We start from the raw sequence: 21,255 nt of genomic DNA on the forward strand, positions 1-21,255 counted from the left end.
AGTTTTCCGTTTACAGCACTAAGATGTACCGATTTGTTACTTACCGGCCTCCTACGACCGTTACACATCCCACCACCAGATTCTCCAGCTGCCAAATCTATCGGATGACAGAAGAAAACTTATCAAATGAGAGGCGCGTGCGTCTCACAGTGTACGTGAGTTTCACCTGCCATCGCGCCATATGGAGTTTATTGTTACTACGTGCATGATACCATCAGAGTCAGCAGTTTCGGATTTCTTAGATTCTAGTTTTTCTTCTTTCCAAGAGTGGCACGTGTGGTGTGCTACACGCGCCTCCACCGCTAGTGACGATCCTATATATGCTGACGTATCAACCCATCTTCCGATTACTACTTCTTTATGTTCCCACTTTCCCTAACCAATTATCAAGATAAAATACTCGCAAAAGCCTAGCTCCTTCAGCCAATCTAGACCAGCAATGTACAACACATGAGAATCTATTACAACTTTTAGTCATACTTTTATAATTCGTTTGTTATACTATGTAAAAATCACTTCAAGCGAATTTCCCTTATTGAAAATGGATGTGAACCAAATTTTTTACTCTAGATCCCTATTTTTTATTTCTCTTGTGTTACATTTGCTTATTTTGAGATGATTATTGGAGACTCTCACCCAATTTAGTATCTTGTAACCACTTAGTTTATCTTTGAAATGTTTGCTTTGAAAAAAATATATTATAGATCCTATTTCATTTGTATGTATCACTCAATAGTCACTCCGGACAAGAGCTGAGAAAAATATTTTTTGCCTTAAAAGTAGCGAGATACAAGGTGAAAAAAAAATAAAGAATAAAATGAAATAAAAATTGTATTTAAAAAATATCTTATAATTGTCACACATAAACCGCACAGACCCTAGACTGGCCAGCAGGAAACGTTCCATTGCCAGAGGCACCCACAAAACCAACATTCAGTTCATCACAAAAAACTCTGAGTGTTCTGTGCGTCGTCCACAATGATTTATGTCTGAATCCCGTCGACACCACCATCCTGAAATTGAATTTCATCGAGCCTGCGTTCTGGTCAAGGCTGATCTCCTTCAATACCAACTTATCCAGCACTGCGCGTGGATCCGACGGGTTATTCCTGGATAGCTTCACATGCAATACGCCTTGTCCCTTTGTATACAGGAACAAAGGCTCCCCATACGTGGACGTCAAAAGTTCATCGTTGTAAAAGAGAAAATTCTCAATTTCATTCAAGTAAACTTTCAGTTTATGATTGGGGTTCCAAACGGTAACGTTGGCTTCCCATATAGCCTTCAAATCGAAATCCTCGGAGGCGTTGAAATTGGAAACGGTGAACGTGTCTACTCTGAAAACTGGGAATTCTGGACGTAGAACAAACCACATGACGAGACTGGTCAGGAACGAAAGGACTACGAATACAACCACCGCCACCAAACAGCCACGAAAGAAGCCTGAGCCGCTCGAGGGATGGGATGACTGGGTATGATAATAGGCTGCTGGCGGTGGTTGAGAATTATAAGGGTAGGCAGCGTTGTTTGCATTGGGAGGGTAACCATGATAGGGTTGCCCATATGGGTTCGGGTACGGGTACCCCATAACGGGGGTATGACTCGTCGGAGGTTGGGGATGACCGTTGGGAGCAGTCGGAGTGTTGTTCTGGTTCGCATCCGAGGGCTGACCAGGTTCTTTATCGGGCTGGTCTTCGGAACGAGAAGCCATGATTGGCAATGATCTAGGTTCTCCGATTTCTGATCTTTCGTAGCAATAATTGAAATTTTCCAACAAAATGAATGGGAAATCAAAGAGAATACAGAAGAAGATTATAAAACGCGGGAAGCGCGTCTGCCCATTGCATTTGCAGGGTTTTTCTATGTTAAGCAAAGCTGGCTAGAAAGGGAAAGCAGACGCTGTCGATGAAATTGATTAATTTGATTTGGCAGGTTGTTAAAGGAGAGGACGAGATTACAGTTTTTCCTACGAAGCTAGCGATCCATAAATGGCATTACCTGCATGGAGCTTTACATGATAATGATTACCGCGGCCGTACGCTAAAATCCAACAAAACTGATACAAACAAGGATATACATACAAATGTTCTGTAATTCGTTAGATATTCGTCTGTCGGCAGCTGGCCCTGTTAATTCAATGATTTCTTGCCGCAGATAATTTCTTTTAATATTTGATTGCCTGTCCAAAGCAATCTTTACCGCATTTAACTTTTGTCTCGAAAAGAGAAATGATAATTATAATTATAAATATATAAATATTACTGATTATTTATGTATTACACGAAGCATTATCTTTGCCGTCGTGAAGAATACAATAAATACACCTGGCGCCTTGTGAGAGACAAAGGACAATGCACATGGGAGCGGGTCTTCCTTGTAGTACACAAAGCTCGGAAAAGGTTGAAAGAGCCGCTTCAAGTTCATCTTCAAAGTGTGTGCAAACGAAGCACAGACAAAGAGAGAGCATGAGTGGAGATTTCTAATTATTTATGATCTTTTATTTTTCATCGTACGTTCCAGCAACTTTCATATGTAATTTTCCTGCTTTGAGCCAATTCTCGATTCACATTCATTTATATACAGCTATCGATCGGTGGGCGATCAAAGTAATGCGGGAAGACAAAACATTACAAAGAGTTCTGCGAAGGAACAAATCATATACGAATATCAGCATATTTTTAAAGCGCTGTATATAAGAACGGAGATGTTTCCAAAATATTTTGAAGATTTACTTGGAAATCGGAAAATATGGCGGTCAGAGAGGATGCTGAATGTAAAAATTAGTTGAGACGAGTGTGGTAAGCACCAGGCACGGCAGGCAGTACGAGGAAACCAGTCCAGTACTTTTTTTAAGTTTCTGTCGATCCCAGACTACCTCTTCTCTCCTAATTTTCTCATCTCTGATCTTCTCTCTTTCAAAGATGGATCTAAAAATGAATTTGGCGGGCACCCACAATAACACAATCGTATTAATATTCTAATTATATTGGGAAACAATAACATAAATCAGAAGGGGGAAAGAACGAAGAAAAGAGACAAAAAGTGTTGGAAGTTAATTTGTAATTTTGCATAGAAGTTTACTTTGATATTCTCAAAGTTGACTAGATGTATATAGAAGAAAAAAAAAACGTGTAAAACTGCAGGTGTAAAAAAAAAAAAAAAAAAAGAGTTTTATTAATCCATTGTTCTCTTATCAATAAAAAAAATATATATATACTTCACACCTTGCTTCTTGCATGCGCCAACAAATTTTGGTATCAGAGCAGGCTTAATCCATTGTTCTCTTATCAACACTCTCCTGCAAGTCTCCAAGGCAGCAAATTGTGGAGACACCTTGTTTTGCCTATACATCAAACCAAGTCCCTATTTTTAATGGAGAACACTATGACTACTGGTGCTCTCAAATGATGAAGATATTTACCTCCCAAGATCTTTGGGAGTCGATTGAAGAGGGTTTCCAAGACCCACCAGTAGCTGGGAGTTCATCTTGGACAGAAGAAAATCAGAAGCAGTACAAGGAGAATATGAAGATAAATGCTACTGCCTTGAGGATTATTCATCAAGGGGTAAGCAAGTTTATTTATCCCAGAATATTTGGTGTACAAAAAGCAAAAGATGCATGGGAGATTCTACAAAAAGAATTTCAAGGCTCAAGCAAGGTCATCTCCATTAAGCTTCAAAACTTATGGAGAGACTTTGACAACTTGGTAATGAAAGAAAGTGAATCTGTCAAAGATTCCCATTCAAGAGTTGCAGAAATAATTAATCAAATAAGAAGCTATGGAGATACCATTTACGAAAAGAAGATAGTTGAAAAGGTTCTTAGAAGCTTGCCTCAAAAGTTTGAACATATAGTAGCAGCAGTAGAGGAATCAAAAGATTTATCAAAACAACCATATTTGAGTTGATGGGATCCCTTGAAGCACATGAAGGAAGAATGAGCAGATTCTCAAGTCAGCCATTGGACCAAGCATTTCAGTCCAATCTTAATGTCACACAGAAGGATTTCATCAAAGAAAGAAAAAGAGAAGCTATTTTACTCTTGCATGAATGCTGAGCTAGAACACAAAACACATGGTTTCGGGAATGTGGCTGCAGCAACCATATGGCAATGAATTCAGATTTTTTTGTGGAGCTTGACCGCAGCTTTTCTTCTCAAGTAAAGCTTGGAGATGGAAAGTTAAAAAATGTTGAAGGTAAAGGTAAAGGTATCATTGCTGTCCACACTAATGGAGGTAGTAGAAAATTTATTCATGATGTTCTTTATGTGTCATGTTTATCCCAAAACCTCCTTTGGTCAACTACTCAAAAGGGTTATTCTTTACTATTTGATGATGGTGAATGCACAATATATGATAAGAAAAACAATTTGACTGTGGCCAAAGTAGGCATGTCTCAAAATAATGTTTTTCCTCTTAGCATGTCATCAAATGAGAAAATGGCATTAAAAAGTGAGAGTGTAGATGAATGATATTGGAAGAGAAAAGAATTACGAGAAACTGTGGGCAATACCGATCTACGTCTTTGGCATCTAAGATATGGTCATTTGAATTATCAAGGCCTTCAATTGTTGAAGCAAAGAAATATGGTGCTTGGCCTTCCTTCAATACAAAAAAATGACAATATTTGCATTTGTGAAGGATGCATTTATGGCAAAATGCATCAACTTCCATTTACACAGACAGCTTGGAGAGCTTGTGTTCCTTTAGAGCTTGTGCACGCTGATATATGTAGACCAACTAGAACTCCATCTTTAAATAACAAAAGGTATTTTCTTTTGTTTGTTGATGATTATACCAGGATGAATATACCCCATCTAATATGTGTGTGTGTGTGTGTGTGTGTGTAGTTTGATCTCATCATTGTGCAAGAATACCGTTAGCTATCATACGTCTAGATTTTAAATAAAAAAGAGATGTCCTACCATCCATTTACCGCTTTTGTTAATTCCAGGTCTTACCCTCAAAGAATTTCACCCAACATCCGTTCAAGATCTTCAGGATTTGAATCTGATGTACTTCTGTGGGTTCTTCCCATTCTCAATCATAGGCCTGTAACACAAAAAGACATTTGTATATACCAAAAAGACAAAAAGATAGAGGCAAGACTTCCAAAAAGTATGAGGCAATAAGTATAAGAAACATGCCCGAAACGTCTAAGAAAGGATCTATAAGCAGGCAAGAGGATTTCAGCGACAGCGAACCCTAGTGACTCTCGCAACTCACTATCAGGAACTGTCGACTGAGATTGCCTTTGATGAAGTTCTTCAAATTGGGTATTAAATGTCTTGAATCTGTCTTTCACCGCTGCTCTAGAAGCTCAGCTGGCACTACCATCACATCCAAGGGGACCCCCTCCCACTCATTAGCGGACCCCGACTGGAATGCCACCTCCTGATGAAGTAGAACACTGAACGGAAAGACATTGAAGAATCTGTGGAGTAAAACACATAAGCAGATTAGCAAAATCATTGAGTAGATTACCTCAGAGAGATGAAAGACCTCTAATATCCGTGATAAAATATTGAATAGGCATTACTGGCACCCATTCAGAGTACAGTAAGCACCATTAAAGTTCAACAGGAGTTTCAAGAGGGTACTATATGCTTGCTAGAAACAAAAGATCACGCACGCTCAATATCTAGCATACAAGTTCATGTTTCCAGGACCAGCTTCAAGAATTGTCAGGAGAAAGCAAAGACATTCAGATGCAACAAGTTTAAATAAAAAATAAAACAATATCTTTGCCCAAGAAACCCTCTTATACTCATTTGCATGCTGCTGAGTGTATTTGCACCCAGTCATCTCCCAAAGAGTCCTTTGCCTCTGACCTGTGAATATATCCTTTTTTAGAATTGCACATACAAGTATGAAGAAATGCCCATTGCTAAATGATAGAACAAGCTAAACATATAACTAACCTCCGAACCGATCTCACTATGTAATGAATGTTGTTCATAAGAAACAATTGTGTCAATCCAGGATCTTTGTCCTGCTTGGATTTTCCATGCAGGTTATACTGCACCACCTGCATAATCCTTGTGGTTATGGATGATAACTGAGCTTCCGGATCAGAATCATTGAACTCCTGAAAAAGCAGCTTCAATGTCGATTGGTAGCTGAGCACATGAGATACCCAACAGTCATGCATTTTGTTTGATCAAAGCTACGACAATGACCAAAGACAATTGTAGCAGTGACAAAACCAAGAAACCGGAAAAGGGGTTGATGTGTGTGTGCTGGGTGGGAGCAAAACTGGTCTCTGTAGAACATAAAGGAAACTGCTTGGAGTGATATTAGAATGAAATTGTACAGAATAAAGCCCATACACAGAAACAATATAGATAAGATATGTAGGCAAGACAACTTGTCTCACAGAAGGTAACCATTACAATTATAAATTAGAGAAAGATAACCTGTAATATTACTTAGACTAAACAATCAACTACCGCTAAAAAAATTAAGGGCCATGAGCCCAACCAGCTACAGGAAGTGGAAGGCAGAGTGATTACAACTTATTCAAAAGAAACTTTACGTAATTTATCACATATCTGGATGAACAGTTCCATCAAGTACAGCAGTTTTGGTGGCATCTTTTTAACCTGCTTCTTCAAAATCACCAAAGGTCTCCTGGGCTGTGAGCTAGCCGCTTCCAAAAAGTGTTCATTCTGCTCCGGCCATTACCCACAAAAAATAGGGGAAAAAACAAAAAATGGAAAATGTGAAGTGTCATTTTTCTGAGTTATTAAACAGAAAGCAGACCAGTCTGAATATGCTTTTTTTGTGATGCATTGACTCCCTACCACAGTTTTTTTAGAGAGTAATGTAAATTTGATTAAAAAGCGCTCAGAAATGCAATACTATTTCATGGATAAGTGTGTGCCTGTCTGTATTAGCCTGTGAATGAATAAAAGAAAACAGTGAAATTTGACAAAGTAAAATATTACACTACACAGCTAAGAGAAGGCATAACAATCAAAATGGATAAGCTTTAACCAGTAGAACTGGGGAAGCAAGGCAGCAGTTCAAAAGTTTTTTAGATATAATCCCCAAGTTATGAGGATAAATTTTTATGTTTGTCGGTTGACAATTGAACTAATTAATTTTCATATGCTAATGTTGAACAGGATTTAGTATGATAGATGATTCAGTAATCGTGGTCGGGCATAGTAAAATTTCTCATACCTCTGGCTGGAGTTCTCTCATTATCTCATACATGTCTAAAAGAACAAACAATTTTTGGTGATCTCTTGCTCTTGGAAATAGCCTCCCCAAAACTGAGGAGCAGAGACACACTGTTTGCAGTGACGTCGGCAAAACACTGATCCCTGAGAGAATCAATGCCATCGAATATTTGGTCGCAGACTTTCTTTTCCCCAGCAAAGAGCAGCATGACCTGTTACATGCATTATTAATAGTTATGAAACCAACAGAAGTGCCAGTTCAGCTACAAATAAGTACTCACAGCAATTGGCATGTAATATATCCAATTGCCAATCCTCCAAAACCTCTCACTGCATTTTCTGGACGTCATCCTTCACAAGATTTTCCACACCTAATTTTCTAAGACTGTTCCAAAACCGAAGCATGAGTGTCCCTGATATTTTAAAAAAGTATATGATTGTAATCAATTAAACCATAATTCTTTTATAATAATTAATACCGTATTAAAAAGAGACAATAAATTATAGTAAGCGGAAGAAAAAAATAGAAAAAGCAAACTGTATCATTCCATATGATAACAGAACACGTAATCACCTCTTAAATAAAAGAAACAACTGCCTCAATTTATTTTTAATTTGGTAATGAAAAGGTGATATATATCATATCACATATCCGAAAATAAAGAAATCAACTTGAGTTGTGCAAAAACTCTATTTTCCTTTGCCATTCTATGAGTCTCTTCCCTTTTACATGTGGCATTGCCAACTCCTTTGGCAGCATCCACTAATAAACGTTAGAAACATGTTTCAACCCTGACGTTTTCACAAAAGCAGAGAACCTCACCAGCCTTTGTTTTATGAAAATTAGGCACAAGGCTTCAAAATGTAATCGACATCCCAACTTCAATGTTATTATGGTTCCACCAACCATAACAGGTGCATCATGTGCAGGAAACAAAAGGAAAACAAGGTATACTGTTATTTTCTTTAGACATTTAATGACAAATCAAAGCTTATAGGTTGTCCATTCATAACTGCTTATAGGTCGTCCCACAAAAGATGAAAATTTAGAAATGGTATGTAGCTAAATGAAAAATGAAAAAAACATATCCATTTATATTTTCATTTGGAAGATCCCCTATATTTTTTTTTTTATTGGCACCAGGTGTAGAAGAACAGCGTATCGACTAATCAATTAAGAAATTGTCACTTACCGAAAGGTTTCAAAGATCAATTAAAAAGCTTTCATCTAAATTGTTTTCCTTTTCATCCATGAGTGCATAAAGAGGAAATGATGAGTTGATTTGCATCTCAGCTTAGAAATATCATAAGCAAAAGTGAGGCAACAAGGATTTAAAATTATCATAAATTCTTTACGGACCTATCAAATAGTACCATTACTGATCAAAAGATTCATAATAAAACTGGTTTGAATAATAAAATAAAGTACACTTATGTGCTACTTGGTAAACCCAAACTCTAAAGTGAGTTAAGTAGTGAAGTTATAGTATAGTCACTCGGCAGTTGGTAAACATAAGTTCTTTCAAATATTGTTATTTATGCTTTAAATCCTTCCATTTATTATTATTATTATTTGTTTTTATCATATCTATTAAGCAATGCTGTGATTGCGAAACATAATTTTTATAACTAGTCAAATAAAAGAAAAGTCAGGTACTAGACCTAGTCTTCCCTGACGAAAAGTAAGAAACAAGAATAAAACATATAAAAACAAAATTTTGCTGGTTAGATCTATCAGCCTTTACAGCTCAACACAAAAAAAAGGTCCATGAAGATGCCAAAAAAAATAGTGAAAAGAATTATGTAACGAGAGCAGTTCCTAATATGATTAGAACACCATGACAGGTAATTGCAACACGGGGAAGTTTTAATAGATTGGGCTGATTAGCTGCCCCATAAGACAAAATTAACGCAGCAGTAGTTATCTAAGAAAATGAACCTGTAATTTGTTAACAGCTGTCTGAACTCATCTTCAAGTTTTGAGATAGCTTTTGCAAGCAAGGTCTTTGTCAGGTTAAGGAGGCCTCCACTACTCCTAAAACTTCTATTGCTGCTGAAAAAACGAACAATGCTTCTCAGCCGATCAATTGCTTCCAGGTAACTTTCAAGGTCCTCATGTGGTCCTCTGAGTATCTTCGCCTCTGCCTACATATTTATATTGAACAAAAAATCAGCATAAAAAATCAGATTTACGTGTTAAAAAGAATTGCAAGACACTCTTTTATTTCTCAAATTCTCCGAGTTATCCATGGAGACTACCGGCTCCAAATTGCAATTTATGTCCCGTTTGATAGTGAGTTGAGATGAAAGTTCAATAAATTATAGTTAAAATATTTTTTTTTAATATTATTATTATTTTAGAATTTGAAAAAGTTGAATTGTTTATTATATTTTGGATAGAAATTTAATAAAATTGTAATGATAAGATGAGATGGATTGTTCAGCTCGACCCGACCCAACCCGAAATCACTGTTCCGACCATATTACCTGATTAGCCGAACCGGTCATATTACCCGTTTAACAGAACTGAAAAAGTTTTCAAAAATTACCTGATTCACCGAATTTTTTTTTTAATATTAAATTGGAACGAAGATTTTTGTTTTCTAGGTCAGGTACTTGTCATGCATTTCTCGTGCAATTTAACTTTGGATTCTTGGTTTCCAGCCATGTACATGCAGTCAAAGGAGAGTAAAGTCATGCCCATGCCTTCACATTTTCATGGAACTGTAGCTTCAGCAAGTGCTTAAAAGTTGTGGGAATGTATTAATGCAGTAACAGTTTAATTTCGAGACAATGGTGATTTGAAAGAGATATAGAGAGTGGATGGTCTGTAATACATATTTTATTAGATGATAGCATTATTTATTAAATGGTAGCATCTTTTACCCTGAGCTAGACATTACTCGATGATGATAAAGGATGGCCCTGACATTGCCAAGTGCTGTTCATGTGAATTAATCCTCTAAGCTTTTTTACTCGATCATGCCAAAAACAAATATCTGGTCTCTAGTAAGCATGCCATTAATAAAACAATATCTTTAAGCCGTAGCATACAAAGATCTCATATCCATCTAAGTGCATGCCACTTTAGAAAAGCAACAATAATTGAACCAGACTCTACCCCAAAAACAAATATCTGTGTCATATTTCTTCCATAATATTTGCATCTTCACACTTGTAATTATGTATAAGATTGAACCCGACTTTGACCCCAAAAAATTGAACTTTCAGCAACTCAATGAAGAACTTGGACTACCCACCTGTGAAGGCAATTCAAGCATACAAATGGTATAAGATTCTCTTCTTATCAAGCATATTTGAAGCAGCCAACATATATGGGAAACAATCAAATAAGGAATTATTCATTTCTAATTTGAAATGTTAAAAATGTCATTTCTTCTCTTCATGAATTATTCTCTGTGCTACTTTTCAATAACAGAGATGGGAAAGTACTAAAAAACATTGATTTCAAGAGGGTATGGTGGTAAAAGATGTAAAGCGATTAATGGAAGAGAGAAATGATGGAAGACTTTCAAAGTCAACTTTAGGATTTTTCAGACATGACTATCTCTTTAGTACTTTGAAAGTTCAATAGATGGGGAAAATGTGTGTGGACTCTTCGGCGTGGGATTGGCATAAATGATGATGATCATAATAGTTTGGAAAAGATTAGTCATGTATGGAAAAAAGATGATTAATCTTTTCCAAACTATCATGATCATATATATATATATATATGAAAAAGAACAAAACTACCTTAAAGATGTTGCTACTTAATAGCATATAAATGATAGACACAGAGGCAAAGGAATATAAGAGTCTAGTACTCAACCAGCTCTAAGTTTGTCCAACAGAGTGTTCTGTTGCAGGCTCTAAGCAAAGCTACTAGGTAAGAGAATAGAGTATCACGATGCCTAGCATCCATGAAGAACACACACCTGTTGCAAACAAAGTTTGGAATAAAAACTTGCATCCTTCATTCATTAATTTAAGTCTTATTCAATCTGATAAGATGGAAATCCTAACAACAGGTAACCACTGAATTAAGAGCAGCTAAGGCTCTTTATTAGAATTACAAAGATAGACCTAATGATAGTAGCAACTAAAAATAATGGGACCCCAAGAAACAAACTCCTTAGCTACGTTGAAGGCCAAACTATGCCAGAACTCCAATTCATGCCAAAACTCCTCGTAACACCCATATACTGATCTTCTGAACACAAGGACGCAAAGGCCCAACAGAGCCGAGACTCATTTGAAGTATGCATGTAATGGAATTGAACAGAAAAACTTCAGGGTGCTTGACAGCATTGTTCTTCAGCGTGAACCCATTGCAAAGACCAAGCATATACAGTATATCAATCAATCATGAACGCGCATATCAATCAGAAAGAAAAAGAAGTAAACCCAATCTTCAGCATAAACCAAAAAAAAAAAAAAAAGTAGGAAAACATCAGGAACAGCCGGTATCAACTGTGAAAAAACTAAAGAGACCAAAAACCAAAATAGATAAATTGGAAAGCCTAGGAATCAGAAACCCATAATACCCAAAAGTTCAATAACCAAGATAAACCCAAACTCAAGAACCCTAACGGTTCAAATCATCCATACCTTCTGTCCGAGAGAGAGATTGAGACACCAAGAGTGGGAATTGAGACTGCGAGAGGGCTGAGTGCGAGAGGCAGAGTGCGAGAGGGCTGAGTGTGAGTCTGTGAGAGGGCAAAGTGCGAGAGGGCTAGTGTCTGAGTGGAAGAAAAACGGTGTCGTTCGGTTATCGGGTATTAACCGATTTAGCCGACTCAATTCGGAATTCAAACGGAAGTCTTCCGTTCCACACCCGTTTCTTTTCGGATCGGGTAATTCGGAATTTTCGGGTCGGGTAAGCGGCTTAAATGTACACTCATTGGTGGATCAAAAATCTCATTCTCCTGTCAGTTGACAAGGCAAATTAGAACAATGCGATTCCTTTTTGCACTTGAGTATACATCACTTTCACATAAAACATACAATCTGACTACGTTCCAAAATGGTCTAAACAAGAACATACACGTCCCCAAAAAAAAAGGGACGGACTTGCTATAGTCAAATAATTAATCAAGTTTTTAGTCTAAACTAAACAAAATACGTCCATCTTAAAAAGTGGCTGAAACATTATTTATCTTCCTGTCATCACACTTACTGCTCACTCAGATCGAAAAGAGAGACCAACCTTGCTTGTGAGTTGTGAGGTCGAATTTTCCCAATATAACCTCTGCAGCCTTCAATGTCTTATCGATATTCTCATGCGCCCTCCGTATCGAATGCGTTCGAATCTACCATAGCCACAGAAAATGCATACATATACATAAAATAACTAAAAATCAAAACGCTTTGCATGAGAATTCATCATGTAGATCTCATTAGGAGCAGCATTAGAGAGCAGAGACAACGCAAAAACCATGTCAACAAATTTCATTGCATTTCTCCATCGTTTAAAACATTTGTAAAGGAAAAGTGTTGAAAACATGAAACTCGCAGGCTTTTCCATCATTTTCTTTTCGCTCGCACTGGAGATTTTTTCCTCTATTTTCCTCAGCAACCAAACAGGGAATAGGAAAAGCGTACTTGAATGGGACGCATGGCGGTTTCGATGGCGGAGAGGCGGTGGTCGAAGGAACCGAGAATGGAGACCATGTTGTCCGTGATGGTCTGGTTCTTCTGCAGCGACTCTCTGATGGATCTGCTCTAGCGCTCAAGGCCTCTATTGCTGTGGTACCCCCATTTTTCTGTAGTCACCGGATTTTGCACCACTCTCTTTCTCTCTGTTTGGTAGGAGAGAGTGTAAAACGAAATACGCAAAATTTAAGAATTCTCGATTTTGGGACTGTAAATCAGTTTCCTCCGTTGGTTTTGGGACTGTCATCGAAATACATGGAGGTGATGATTGATGAAAATGGTTACAGTGCTTTGATACTCATATTTTCACATATAACACATCACATTTTTTAATTTCTACGACTCATCACCTATATATAACATATTTGATAATATATATATATATATATATATATATATAATGCGTAAAGACGATGAATAGAATTTTTCATCGTTATAACTTACTCATAAAGCATGGTCAATGGGCGGGTCCGCTTGCAAACTTTCAAAAGGGACCCTCAACCACGAGACACGAGTGGGACCACCTCCTGCTTTACCCTTCACTATAATTAATTTTAATTTCTTATTTTAAAAAATGAAAATTACTTTATTGATTTATAAAAATGGAACTTGGGTATATTATATAATATAAATATGTAAGTTTTGTAAATTTAATAGTTTAGGAATATTAAAATAAAATAAATAATAAAATCTATTTTTTTTTTTATAAGTTTAAACTTTTAAAACAAAGTACCTCCAATAAAAATCTTGAATTTAAACATTAACTCTACACTATACCTCATTTAATTAAATATTTCGTATATTGAGCCACTCATTGAAGAAAAGTAAAAAATAGTGTTAAGATATAAAATAAATAATAAAATCTACATATTTCCATCAATTTAAACAAATGCTGCTAATTTCACAGTTCAAAATTATATTTAACATATTTTTAGGTAACATTCAAACTTTAAAATTATAAGCATTTTACTATACTGCACAGAATTGAGAATAAAATTTTTCTAATAAGAAAATTCCTATAGTTGTCACAGCTTCGTGTTAATAAACCGAATCCGCTTCTACACGCGGAGTCCCTTCGAGTTACCCTTGTATGCATGGAAGGTAAACGAGGTTGGCTGTCTCCTTTCTTTGTTTAGTTCATGAGCAAAGAGGTCCACTACTGTGCAAACTAATGGCATAGGATGCCCATGTCCAACATAATAGAATAGGATGGCCGAAGGGTTTTTTTCAGAAAAATGGATATTGGATAAATCTAAAACTAACCTAAAAAAATATACTTTATTAACTGTAGATCTACCTTTATGTGAAAGACTTGCGCGCACTATATCTAAGCATATTACCCTTTTCTCAATAAGCATGCTGATTAGATGAAAATTGCCAAGGGAAAAAGGGGGGGATTTTGATTCAAGCAAAACAAAGAGGAGTTTGATTTTCATGTACCATTCCCATGCAGAATGGGCCATTAATGTTTTCCTCTTTTGTCTTTCACCCAAAGTTTGGTTTAGGCAAAAAGAGCTTTTGGGGGCATGTCCACTCCCCCCCCAATCAGCAATTAACATTAAATGCCACAAAAGATAAATCACTAACAAACAGAATAAAGGGAGGGTCTTCCAAGAAACCACAAATTATTACACTAATGACGAGATACTAATTTATGATTTTCCTACTAATATACTATTAGCCTACTAATAAACTACCCAGCTGAGGAAACAGTTCAATTTCCTACGTACAAAGACAACCTTCCAAGCACTTATTTATTTATTTCTACAAAGGTAAGCATCGGGAAGAAAAACAAACCCAAGTTCTCTAAACTTCCATTTCTTTAGCTTTACTGCACGATACCCAAAAGATTATTTTGACCTTCCATTCTTCTTTCCTTGAGCTCTACTTAATATCATCCTCAAGCCAGAAGATCAATTTACAGCAAAAACGAGTTTGTAGTAGATGAGTTCAGTAAGTCCAGTCTTGAGGCAAACTCATCTCAGGAGGAAGATAGTAATGACTTTCCCTTTGCTTGGCTACATCAATTCCTTTGAGGGAGTTCCCCGTTACTTGAGTCTCCTGTTCATTTCTCAGAACTGGAATAGATATGTAAACATGAACTCCATCAAAACAAAGAAGATGGTGTTAAGGGATTTGACGGGAATTTGAGAATGAGATGAGACGAAAATTTTTTGAATAGTAACAAGATAGATTGTGAATAGTAACAAAATAATTTAAATTATTGTTTAATGGAGTTTTAGAAAAGGTGAGAGAAAAATTAAATAAAAAATATTATAAAATTAAAATATTATTATAATAATATTTTATTATTATTTTTATTTTATAATTTGAAAAAATTAAATTATTTTTTTATTTTTATTTAAAAGTTTGTAAAGTTGTAATGATTAGTTTAAAAGTATTTTTGTTTGAGTGCATTTTGAACACAACCTAGACTTTCCCCCATTTCCAGTGCATTTTGAAAAATCAAAAAGTACTCTACATTCTCCAGCAGGATAATACAATAGTAGATACTCAACATGTCACTATCCAAACATACAAATCCAATGCAGATCACCGGACAATTCATTTCGTATACAAACAGGAAACAGTAAAAGCACACACTCATTTGTTTCTATTATTACTTGCACAAGGAATCCGATATGAAATGAAACGATGGTAGGTACACAAAAATAAAAGCAGGATGCACTTATTTCTCACATTGTTTCTTTGATCACTTGCAAAAGGAATCCGATATGATATGAAACAAAACGTTTGGAATTAGAACTTCATGTTAAAATCAGCCAGTCACCTGGCATCTCAATTTGTAAAAGACACAGAACGGCTTCACCAATTGAAAAAATAAGGGTTTCAAAACCAAGAATAACGTCAAGAACTAAATGCAAGCCCAAATGATGCTTGTACAAACACCGTGTACAATCAGACTAATTATTAGTTGATTACCCACCTATGCTTTCCTTATTTCCCAGCAAACCCTCCATGCTTTACCTCGACCGTTTGAACGCAAGAGCAAAGAAAAAATATCCCATAATGCAGATTTAAAGCAACACACAAGCGTAAAACAGTTTAAGTAAACAAAAAAAGATAAAAAAGTTCAAGCGTAGGTTTGATAACTCACCCTTTCGCTTTCTTGTATCACTAGCGACAGCACTTGTGGTGGCGGAGGTGTTCAAAATACGGGGAATGAAGACACCTGTACCACCAGACTCTTTTACACAGCCACCACTAAGCCCAAACCCAGTACTTCCCTGAAACGGCAAAAGGCGATTTTGAAGGCGGTTTTGCTGATTCCGCAGGACCCTCGCGCTTAAGCCGTCAACAACAGCCTAGAAATGAAGAACATTAAATTCTTGTTTTAGAAACTTGCTCCGAAGCCCTCATTTATTAAAGCTTAGAAAAAGCAAAAACTCCTGAAGACGGCAAATAAAAGAACTGGTTTTTTCTAAACAATCGGTTCTTGTTCATTTTTCTTTACCTTAGGTTGAGATGGTTGCAGGAGCTGGTACTCGTAGAGCAATTTGTTTACGGGAGAGTAGGGCCTGGCTCCGCACCCGCATAGACCGCGACCGGTGTTTTCATAACCGCCATTGAGGCTCATATATTCCTGTGGCACACGACTAATCGTACCGAACTTTTGAACCTCTGGTCTGAACCACTGCAAAATACAAAAAAACAACCAAAAGAAGTGTTAGATAGCCATGCAAGGTGGTTCACTAGCACAAGTATAAACGCTTAAAGGAAAGAGAGTGGAGGGACCTCTAAGTTTGGGGACAGATTGCGGGGAGCATTGGAAACGTTTCGGCGATGCTGGAGCACCGCGAAAGCAGCGAAACGTTCAGCAAGGTTGTCGACGCAAGATAAGTTACGGTGGCTGAGACAGGAAGCCGGCACTACTTCGTTGAGAAAAATATCGGAGGGAAGCCACACTTCTCCATCGTCCAAATTCGGAGGAAACTCCGCCATACAAAAAGGGCTTGCTTTGGGGGATTACAGTCACAAAATAAACAAAAGCTAAAACAAGATGCAAGGATTTGAGTTTTCTTGCAAACGAAACCCAAAATAGGAGAGAAACATCGGGAAAAATAGACAGAATTCCAAGGTCTGAGACAAGCTAGAGACTTGAGACTAGAGAGGGAAGGGGCTCTGCTTTCAAAACGACGTTACAATTTCGTCTCTTTTCTCTAGAAAGAAAGTATAAATAGACAAAGGAGAAGATACATTGCTAAGGGCCCGTTTGGTTCGTGTTGTCTTATCCAAAACAAAGAAACCGATTTTATAGTAACTACGAAACGAACCAGACCTCGACTTTTCAAAACCGTAAAACAAACATGGTCTAGGGTTCCTTTCGGCCGAGACAGCCGTACTTATGTCACGTGACCACTCGGCACTCACCTTTTTTGCCTCGGAGTGGAATCGGGGGCCGTATAGATCGGCTCCTCGTTGGCCACTACTCGGTCGTTTGCTTCAGTCCCGAGTCCAAAACTCTCTACGTCTAGGAATTAGGCTGTGTGTGTTACGGAGGTGAGCCATGAGACCATTTGAACACGTGTCTCTTTCCTAGGGCGAATATAAGAAGTATGTACGAATAGAAGCGTGAGATAAAAGCCTGTAAAGTTTGATACGTTGGCAGGGAAGAAGATCAACGCAACGGATGCGACCTGCCATGGACTCGATAAGGAGTCGTCCAGTCGTCCTACGTGATTACACGTGTCAGCCCGGAGATGACTTCAGAAGATATCCTACCAAGAGCAGTGCAACATCTCCCGAGAGATTAGCCCGAGAATCCACCGAAAAGGTAGAAAGAATTTTTTTTTTAATGTATTTTTTTAATCATCTTAGATATTTTTAAAAAATATAAAAAATTTATAATATTATTAAAAAGAATAAATATAAATAGCAGTTACTGTTAAGAGTAACTATTTTACACACATAATATAGTATCATATAGATCATATATTTCCTAAGTCTAAAAAAAAGAAGTAAAAAATTAAAAGTAGTCATGTAATAAATATAAAGTGTATGTTACTACAGTGACTTTTTTCTAATATTATTCTATTAAAAAATACTTTCTTAATTACTAATTTTTTTTTTTAAAACAAAAAAAAAATAAACAATTCGGGATACAAATTCGGAATCCCAAACATTTAATCCTACCAATGATACATCCAAAGGGCACTTTTACCGTGTTTACTATGAGCACCCTCCCGGATTGGAAGCCGAGGCGCAGCACATACGCATTGCTAAATAATCATTTGTATATAATTATGTAATAAAATATCTTTTTTTATTTTTATTTTAATATATTTAAATTTTTTATGAATATATTGTTAGCCCTATCTGCTCTTCTTTTATTATCATTTTTTTATGCGGTCACCATTGAACCGACTTACATTTTTTTTCTCTTAATAAATAAATAATTAAAGAAATTCGTTTAAATCAAGAAAAATATTATAGACATAGTAACCTCACACACTAATGTGGCACACTGTGTGCCACATTTCCTTTCTTCTTTTTTCTTCTTTTTATCCCTCTTTTTCCTGGGCCTCTCCTCTCCTCTCCACCCTCTTAGTCCAATCGAGAGAAGAGAAGAGAGAGATCTCGTACCTACCAGTGAGGGGTGGCAACAGTGATGACGACATTCCGATATTAGTGATGAAGATAAAGAAGATAATTGGACTACAGTAAAGAGCAATATCGGTTAAAGTCGAAGAAGGTGAGGAGTGTAACAACGACATCAACAATGAGTGAAGAAGATTCAACAATGACATTGTGGGATGCTACACCGGTAATGTCGATGAGGGGTTGGGAAGGAGAGATGAGAGGAGAGATGTGGCACACTCCACATCTATACGTAGGATCTTTTTATGAAATTCTTTTGTATCTCTTAACAGCCTTTTTAAATCAAACACTTCTTAGTTTTTTTTTTTTTTTTGTTTGAAAAATCAAACACTCTTTAGTTGAAAGTATAGATAATATATGTGGTTCAAAAACTACTACTTATAATTTGGTTTACCTGAAATAACAACTGAAACTAATTTTAAGGCCGAGTTTATACAAATTGCTGATAAAACTCAGAAGTTAGCTAATCTTAGTCTAAACAATTGTTCTCATATTGATCAGGAATGGAGTTCAGAGATAAATTAAAATAGTTTTAAATGAATTGAATAAAATATTATTTTTAATATTATTATTATTTTAAAATTTAAAACAATTAAATTATTTATTATATTTTATATAAAAATTTAATAAAATTATAATAATGAAATAAATTGGATGAATCTCAAATAAAAACAAGTCATTAATGCTATATGTGGTTATTATTAGCCGGGGGACTATCGTTCCAAATACACGTGCACAGACATAAATGTCAGATTAATGTTGTTTGACCAAAAAAGAGGATCTTTTTTTAATTGCTTGTATGGAATAACTTCAGGGGAAAACAGAACAAAAGAACAAAGAAAAAAGAAAAATAATTTATGCATAATATTTTTTACAATATTTTACGTAATTATATTTTAAATTAAGAAATACCTTATAAAATTAATATCATTTTATAAAAATATCTTAATTTTATAATATTGTTGTGTTGTAAAAAAAAAAAAAAAAAAAAAAAAGATGCTGTAATTTTCTCTCTTCCAGGCTTCCAGCAAGAAAAGTACTAAAATAGTGGACCGCATTGTAACATAAGAATAGAACTTCCAATTTGCCCAGCGGGAAGAGTAGCAGGCCCTCATCCAATCTTAATAGAAGGAAAGACGGAAGTCCCAGAACGAATAATATTAGGCATATTGAACCTGTCAATGGTCATTCAAGCAAAGGTGTGTGAATCATTGCACCCAAAAGGAAAAGATAAAAAGAGGAAGACATATTCCATGCCACACATAACCCACATGGGTACCAGCTTGGAAACACTCACAAATGTAACCGTCCGTTGCATTCAGCAAAATCTAAACGGTAACTGATAATTCAAGAGTCCATTATACATTCCTTTCTCATTTATTTCAATCTCCACAATGACACTCTTTCTGTCTTCAATTTGAAGACCCAAAACGGTATGTCGTGGGATACAGAACAGTCCTTCTACTGCCTACCCCACCCTCTCGTCCTAAAATAAAAAAAAAAGGCTATAATCATATATCTTCTATAAAGTATAAACACTTCCGTTAACACGGCAGCTTACCTCACTTGTGGTATGCCATCTTCCTCCTCCTCCTCCCCCCTTCTATACATCAATCCTTATAAACACTCCAAGGGCAAAAAAGACAAAAGATTCAAACTTCAAGAGGATCCTTTGACGGGCCGGGCAATCGGACCCGCCGGAGACCTGAACCCTACAGTCACAGTATCGTACACGCACCCATGAAACCCAACTTCGTCTCCTATTTGCTTGGCTCTCATACATTCCTCGCACTCGACATCAACGACACCGTTTCTTGCAACCCCTCTCTCGCCCACACCACCGTTATCTTCCTTCTCCAAAGACAAGCCGCTCAGACCCATATTCATCAAATACCTCTCTCTTTCCATCTGCAGCTCCTTTACCCGCTTCTCGTATCCGTCCCGATCCACGATCGGGGATACGTAACCTGGCAAGGCTTGGCCCTCGGTCCCGGCGTCCCGCCGCAGGAGCATCACGTTCACTGGGACCTTCTTGTTCCTTCTCTGCACAACGCTCATCGAAGAAGCGTAGTATTCTTCCTCCTGAAATTCCTTCCGAGTCCTTCGCTTCCTCTCGCGCCTCGATCGCTTCAGGATCACCAGGAAGAAGCAGTCCTTCTCGCGAGAGATCGCCGCAAAATTGACCTTCCCGGTGATGGGGATCTTCCGGAGCGTCTCCGACCGGTACTTCACTGCGAGGTAGACCGAGAACTGATGCGGAGAGATTCCGATCTTGCGGCTCAAGATTGATTGGAAGTTCTTGAATCCCAACGACGGGTGAACGACGACGTCGCCGATGCTCGTCTCGCGTTCGCCGTCAAAGAAAACGACAGGGAAGGAGACGCCGTCGGCGATCCCCACCATTCTCGATTCGATCTCTGGCATGACTACTTCAGATTCCGCAAGATTGAGAGAGACTGCCCAAGGGGCTTGTAACGGAGTAAACAGGGAAAAGGTGCGGACAGGGGTTTATATAAAAGGTTCAGAGAGAGTGGTGGGGTTTTAGGTGCAAAACGGTAAATATATTAAGGCGGTGGGGGATATTTATGGAATGATATTTAGTACCATATCAAGTAATCCGCAGCCTGGCGCCCAAGTTAACCAGTTAAGTAAAACGACACGTGTATTCTTGCTATCCAGTGGGAAAAGTTCCCTATTTCATCGCCGCGCCGATCGAAATTGCATTTATAACCAGGTAAATTTTCGCGCTTGCCATAATTATGCACAATAAAGCCTATGCATAAATATATATACATATA

The 21,255-nt window shown here is 37.1% G+C and overlaps 3 protein-coding genes and 1 long non-coding RNA gene across 9 annotated transcripts; all 4 read right to left on the reverse strand.

The window, feature by feature from the left end:
• Positions 1-759: 759 nt before the first annotated feature.
• On the reverse strand, positions 760-1,966 carry LOC121265944. The gene has a single exon (XM_041169603.1). It carries the CDS (start codon positions 1,709-1,711, stop codon positions 857-859), a length of 855 nt encoding a protein of 284 aa, XP_041025537.1. The 5' UTR covers positions 1,712-1,966; the 3' UTR covers positions 760-856.
• Positions 1,967-5,739: 3,773 nt separating this feature from the next.
• Positions 5,740-12,793, reverse strand: LOC121265226. Of its 3 annotated transcripts, XR_005940641.1 has the most exons (7): positions 12,393-12,793; positions 9,123-9,328; positions 7,465-7,596; positions 7,185-7,395; positions 6,535-6,667; positions 5,921-6,118; positions 5,746-5,830 (listed from the first exon to the last, which is right to left on the reverse strand). It is a non-coding gene; the product is annotated as an uncharacterized LOC121265226 (long non-coding RNA). The 3 variants fall into 3 exon arrangements; XR_005940639.1 differs by having other exon boundaries at positions 5,740-5,830; positions 5,921-6,667; XR_005940640.1 differs by having other exon boundaries at positions 5,921-6,667; positions 12,363-12,793.
• A 1,653-nt stretch (positions 12,794-14,446) lies between these two features.
• Positions 14,447-17,084, reverse strand: LOC121265225. 4 transcript variants are annotated; one of them, XM_041168768.1, is made up of 5 exons: positions 16,595-17,082; positions 16,314-16,493; positions 15,957-16,164; positions 15,786-15,831; positions 14,447-14,916 (listed from the first exon to the last, which is right to left on the reverse strand). In XM_041168768.1, the coding sequence occupies exons 1-4, from the start codon at positions 16,799-16,801 to the stop codon at positions 15,797-15,799; spliced, it is 630 nt and encodes a 209-aa protein (XP_041024702.1). In that variant the 5' UTR covers positions 16,802-17,082; the 3' UTR covers positions 14,447-14,916; positions 15,786-15,796. The 4 variants fall into 4 exon arrangements, 3 of the variants coding, with proteins under 3 accessions (XP_041024702.1, XP_041024700.1, XP_041024701.1); XR_005940638.1 differs by having other exon boundaries at positions 15,786-16,164; positions 16,595-17,083; XM_041168766.1 differs by lacking the exon at positions 15,786-15,831 and having other exon boundaries at positions 14,447-14,940; positions 16,595-17,084.
• A 2,719-nt stretch (positions 17,085-19,803) lies between these two features.
• LOC121265222 lies at positions 19,804-21,102 on the reverse strand. The gene is made up of 2 exons (XM_041168765.1): positions 20,019-21,102; positions 19,804-19,943 (listed from the first exon to the last, which is right to left on the reverse strand). Exon 1 carries the CDS (start codon positions 20,879-20,881, stop codon positions 20,117-20,119), a length of 765 nt encoding a protein of 254 aa, XP_041024699.1. The 5' UTR covers positions 20,882-21,102; the 3' UTR covers positions 19,804-19,943; positions 20,019-20,116.
• Positions 21,103-21,255: the final 153 nt, after the last annotated feature.

The sequence above is a fragment of the Juglans microcarpa x Juglans regia genome, chromosome 5D (assembly GCF_004785595.1).
Source record: "Juglans microcarpa x Juglans regia isolate MS1-56 chromosome 5D, Jm3101_v1.0, whole genome shotgun sequence".
Taxonomy (NCBI): Eukaryota; Viridiplantae; Streptophyta; class Magnoliopsida; order Fagales; family Juglandaceae; genus Juglans; species Juglans microcarpa x Juglans regia.

Bases quoted from the DNA above. Each gene is read 5' to 3' on its own strand.
- LOC121265225 (XM_041168766.1), bottom strand. From the start codon at position 16,801: ATGGCGGAGTTTCCTCCGAATTTGGACGATGGAGAAGTGTGGCTTCCC. The intron at 16,494-16,594 runs GTCCCTCCACTC...TGTATTTTGCAG, and splicing joins ATCTGTCCCCAAACTTAGAG to TGGTTCAGACCAGAGGTTCA. The intron at 14,941-15,956 runs GTGAGTTATCAA...GTTTTGATGGAG, and splicing joins TGATACAAGAAAGCGAAAGG to TTCATGTTTACATATCTATT.
- LOC121265944 (XM_041169603.1), bottom strand. From the start codon at position 1,711: ATGGCTTCTCGTTCCGAAGACCAGCCCGATAAAGAACCTGGTCAGCCC.
- LOC121265222 (XM_041168765.1), bottom strand. From the start codon at position 20,881: ATGCCAGAGATCGAATCGAGAATGGTGGGGATCGCCGACGGCGTCTCC.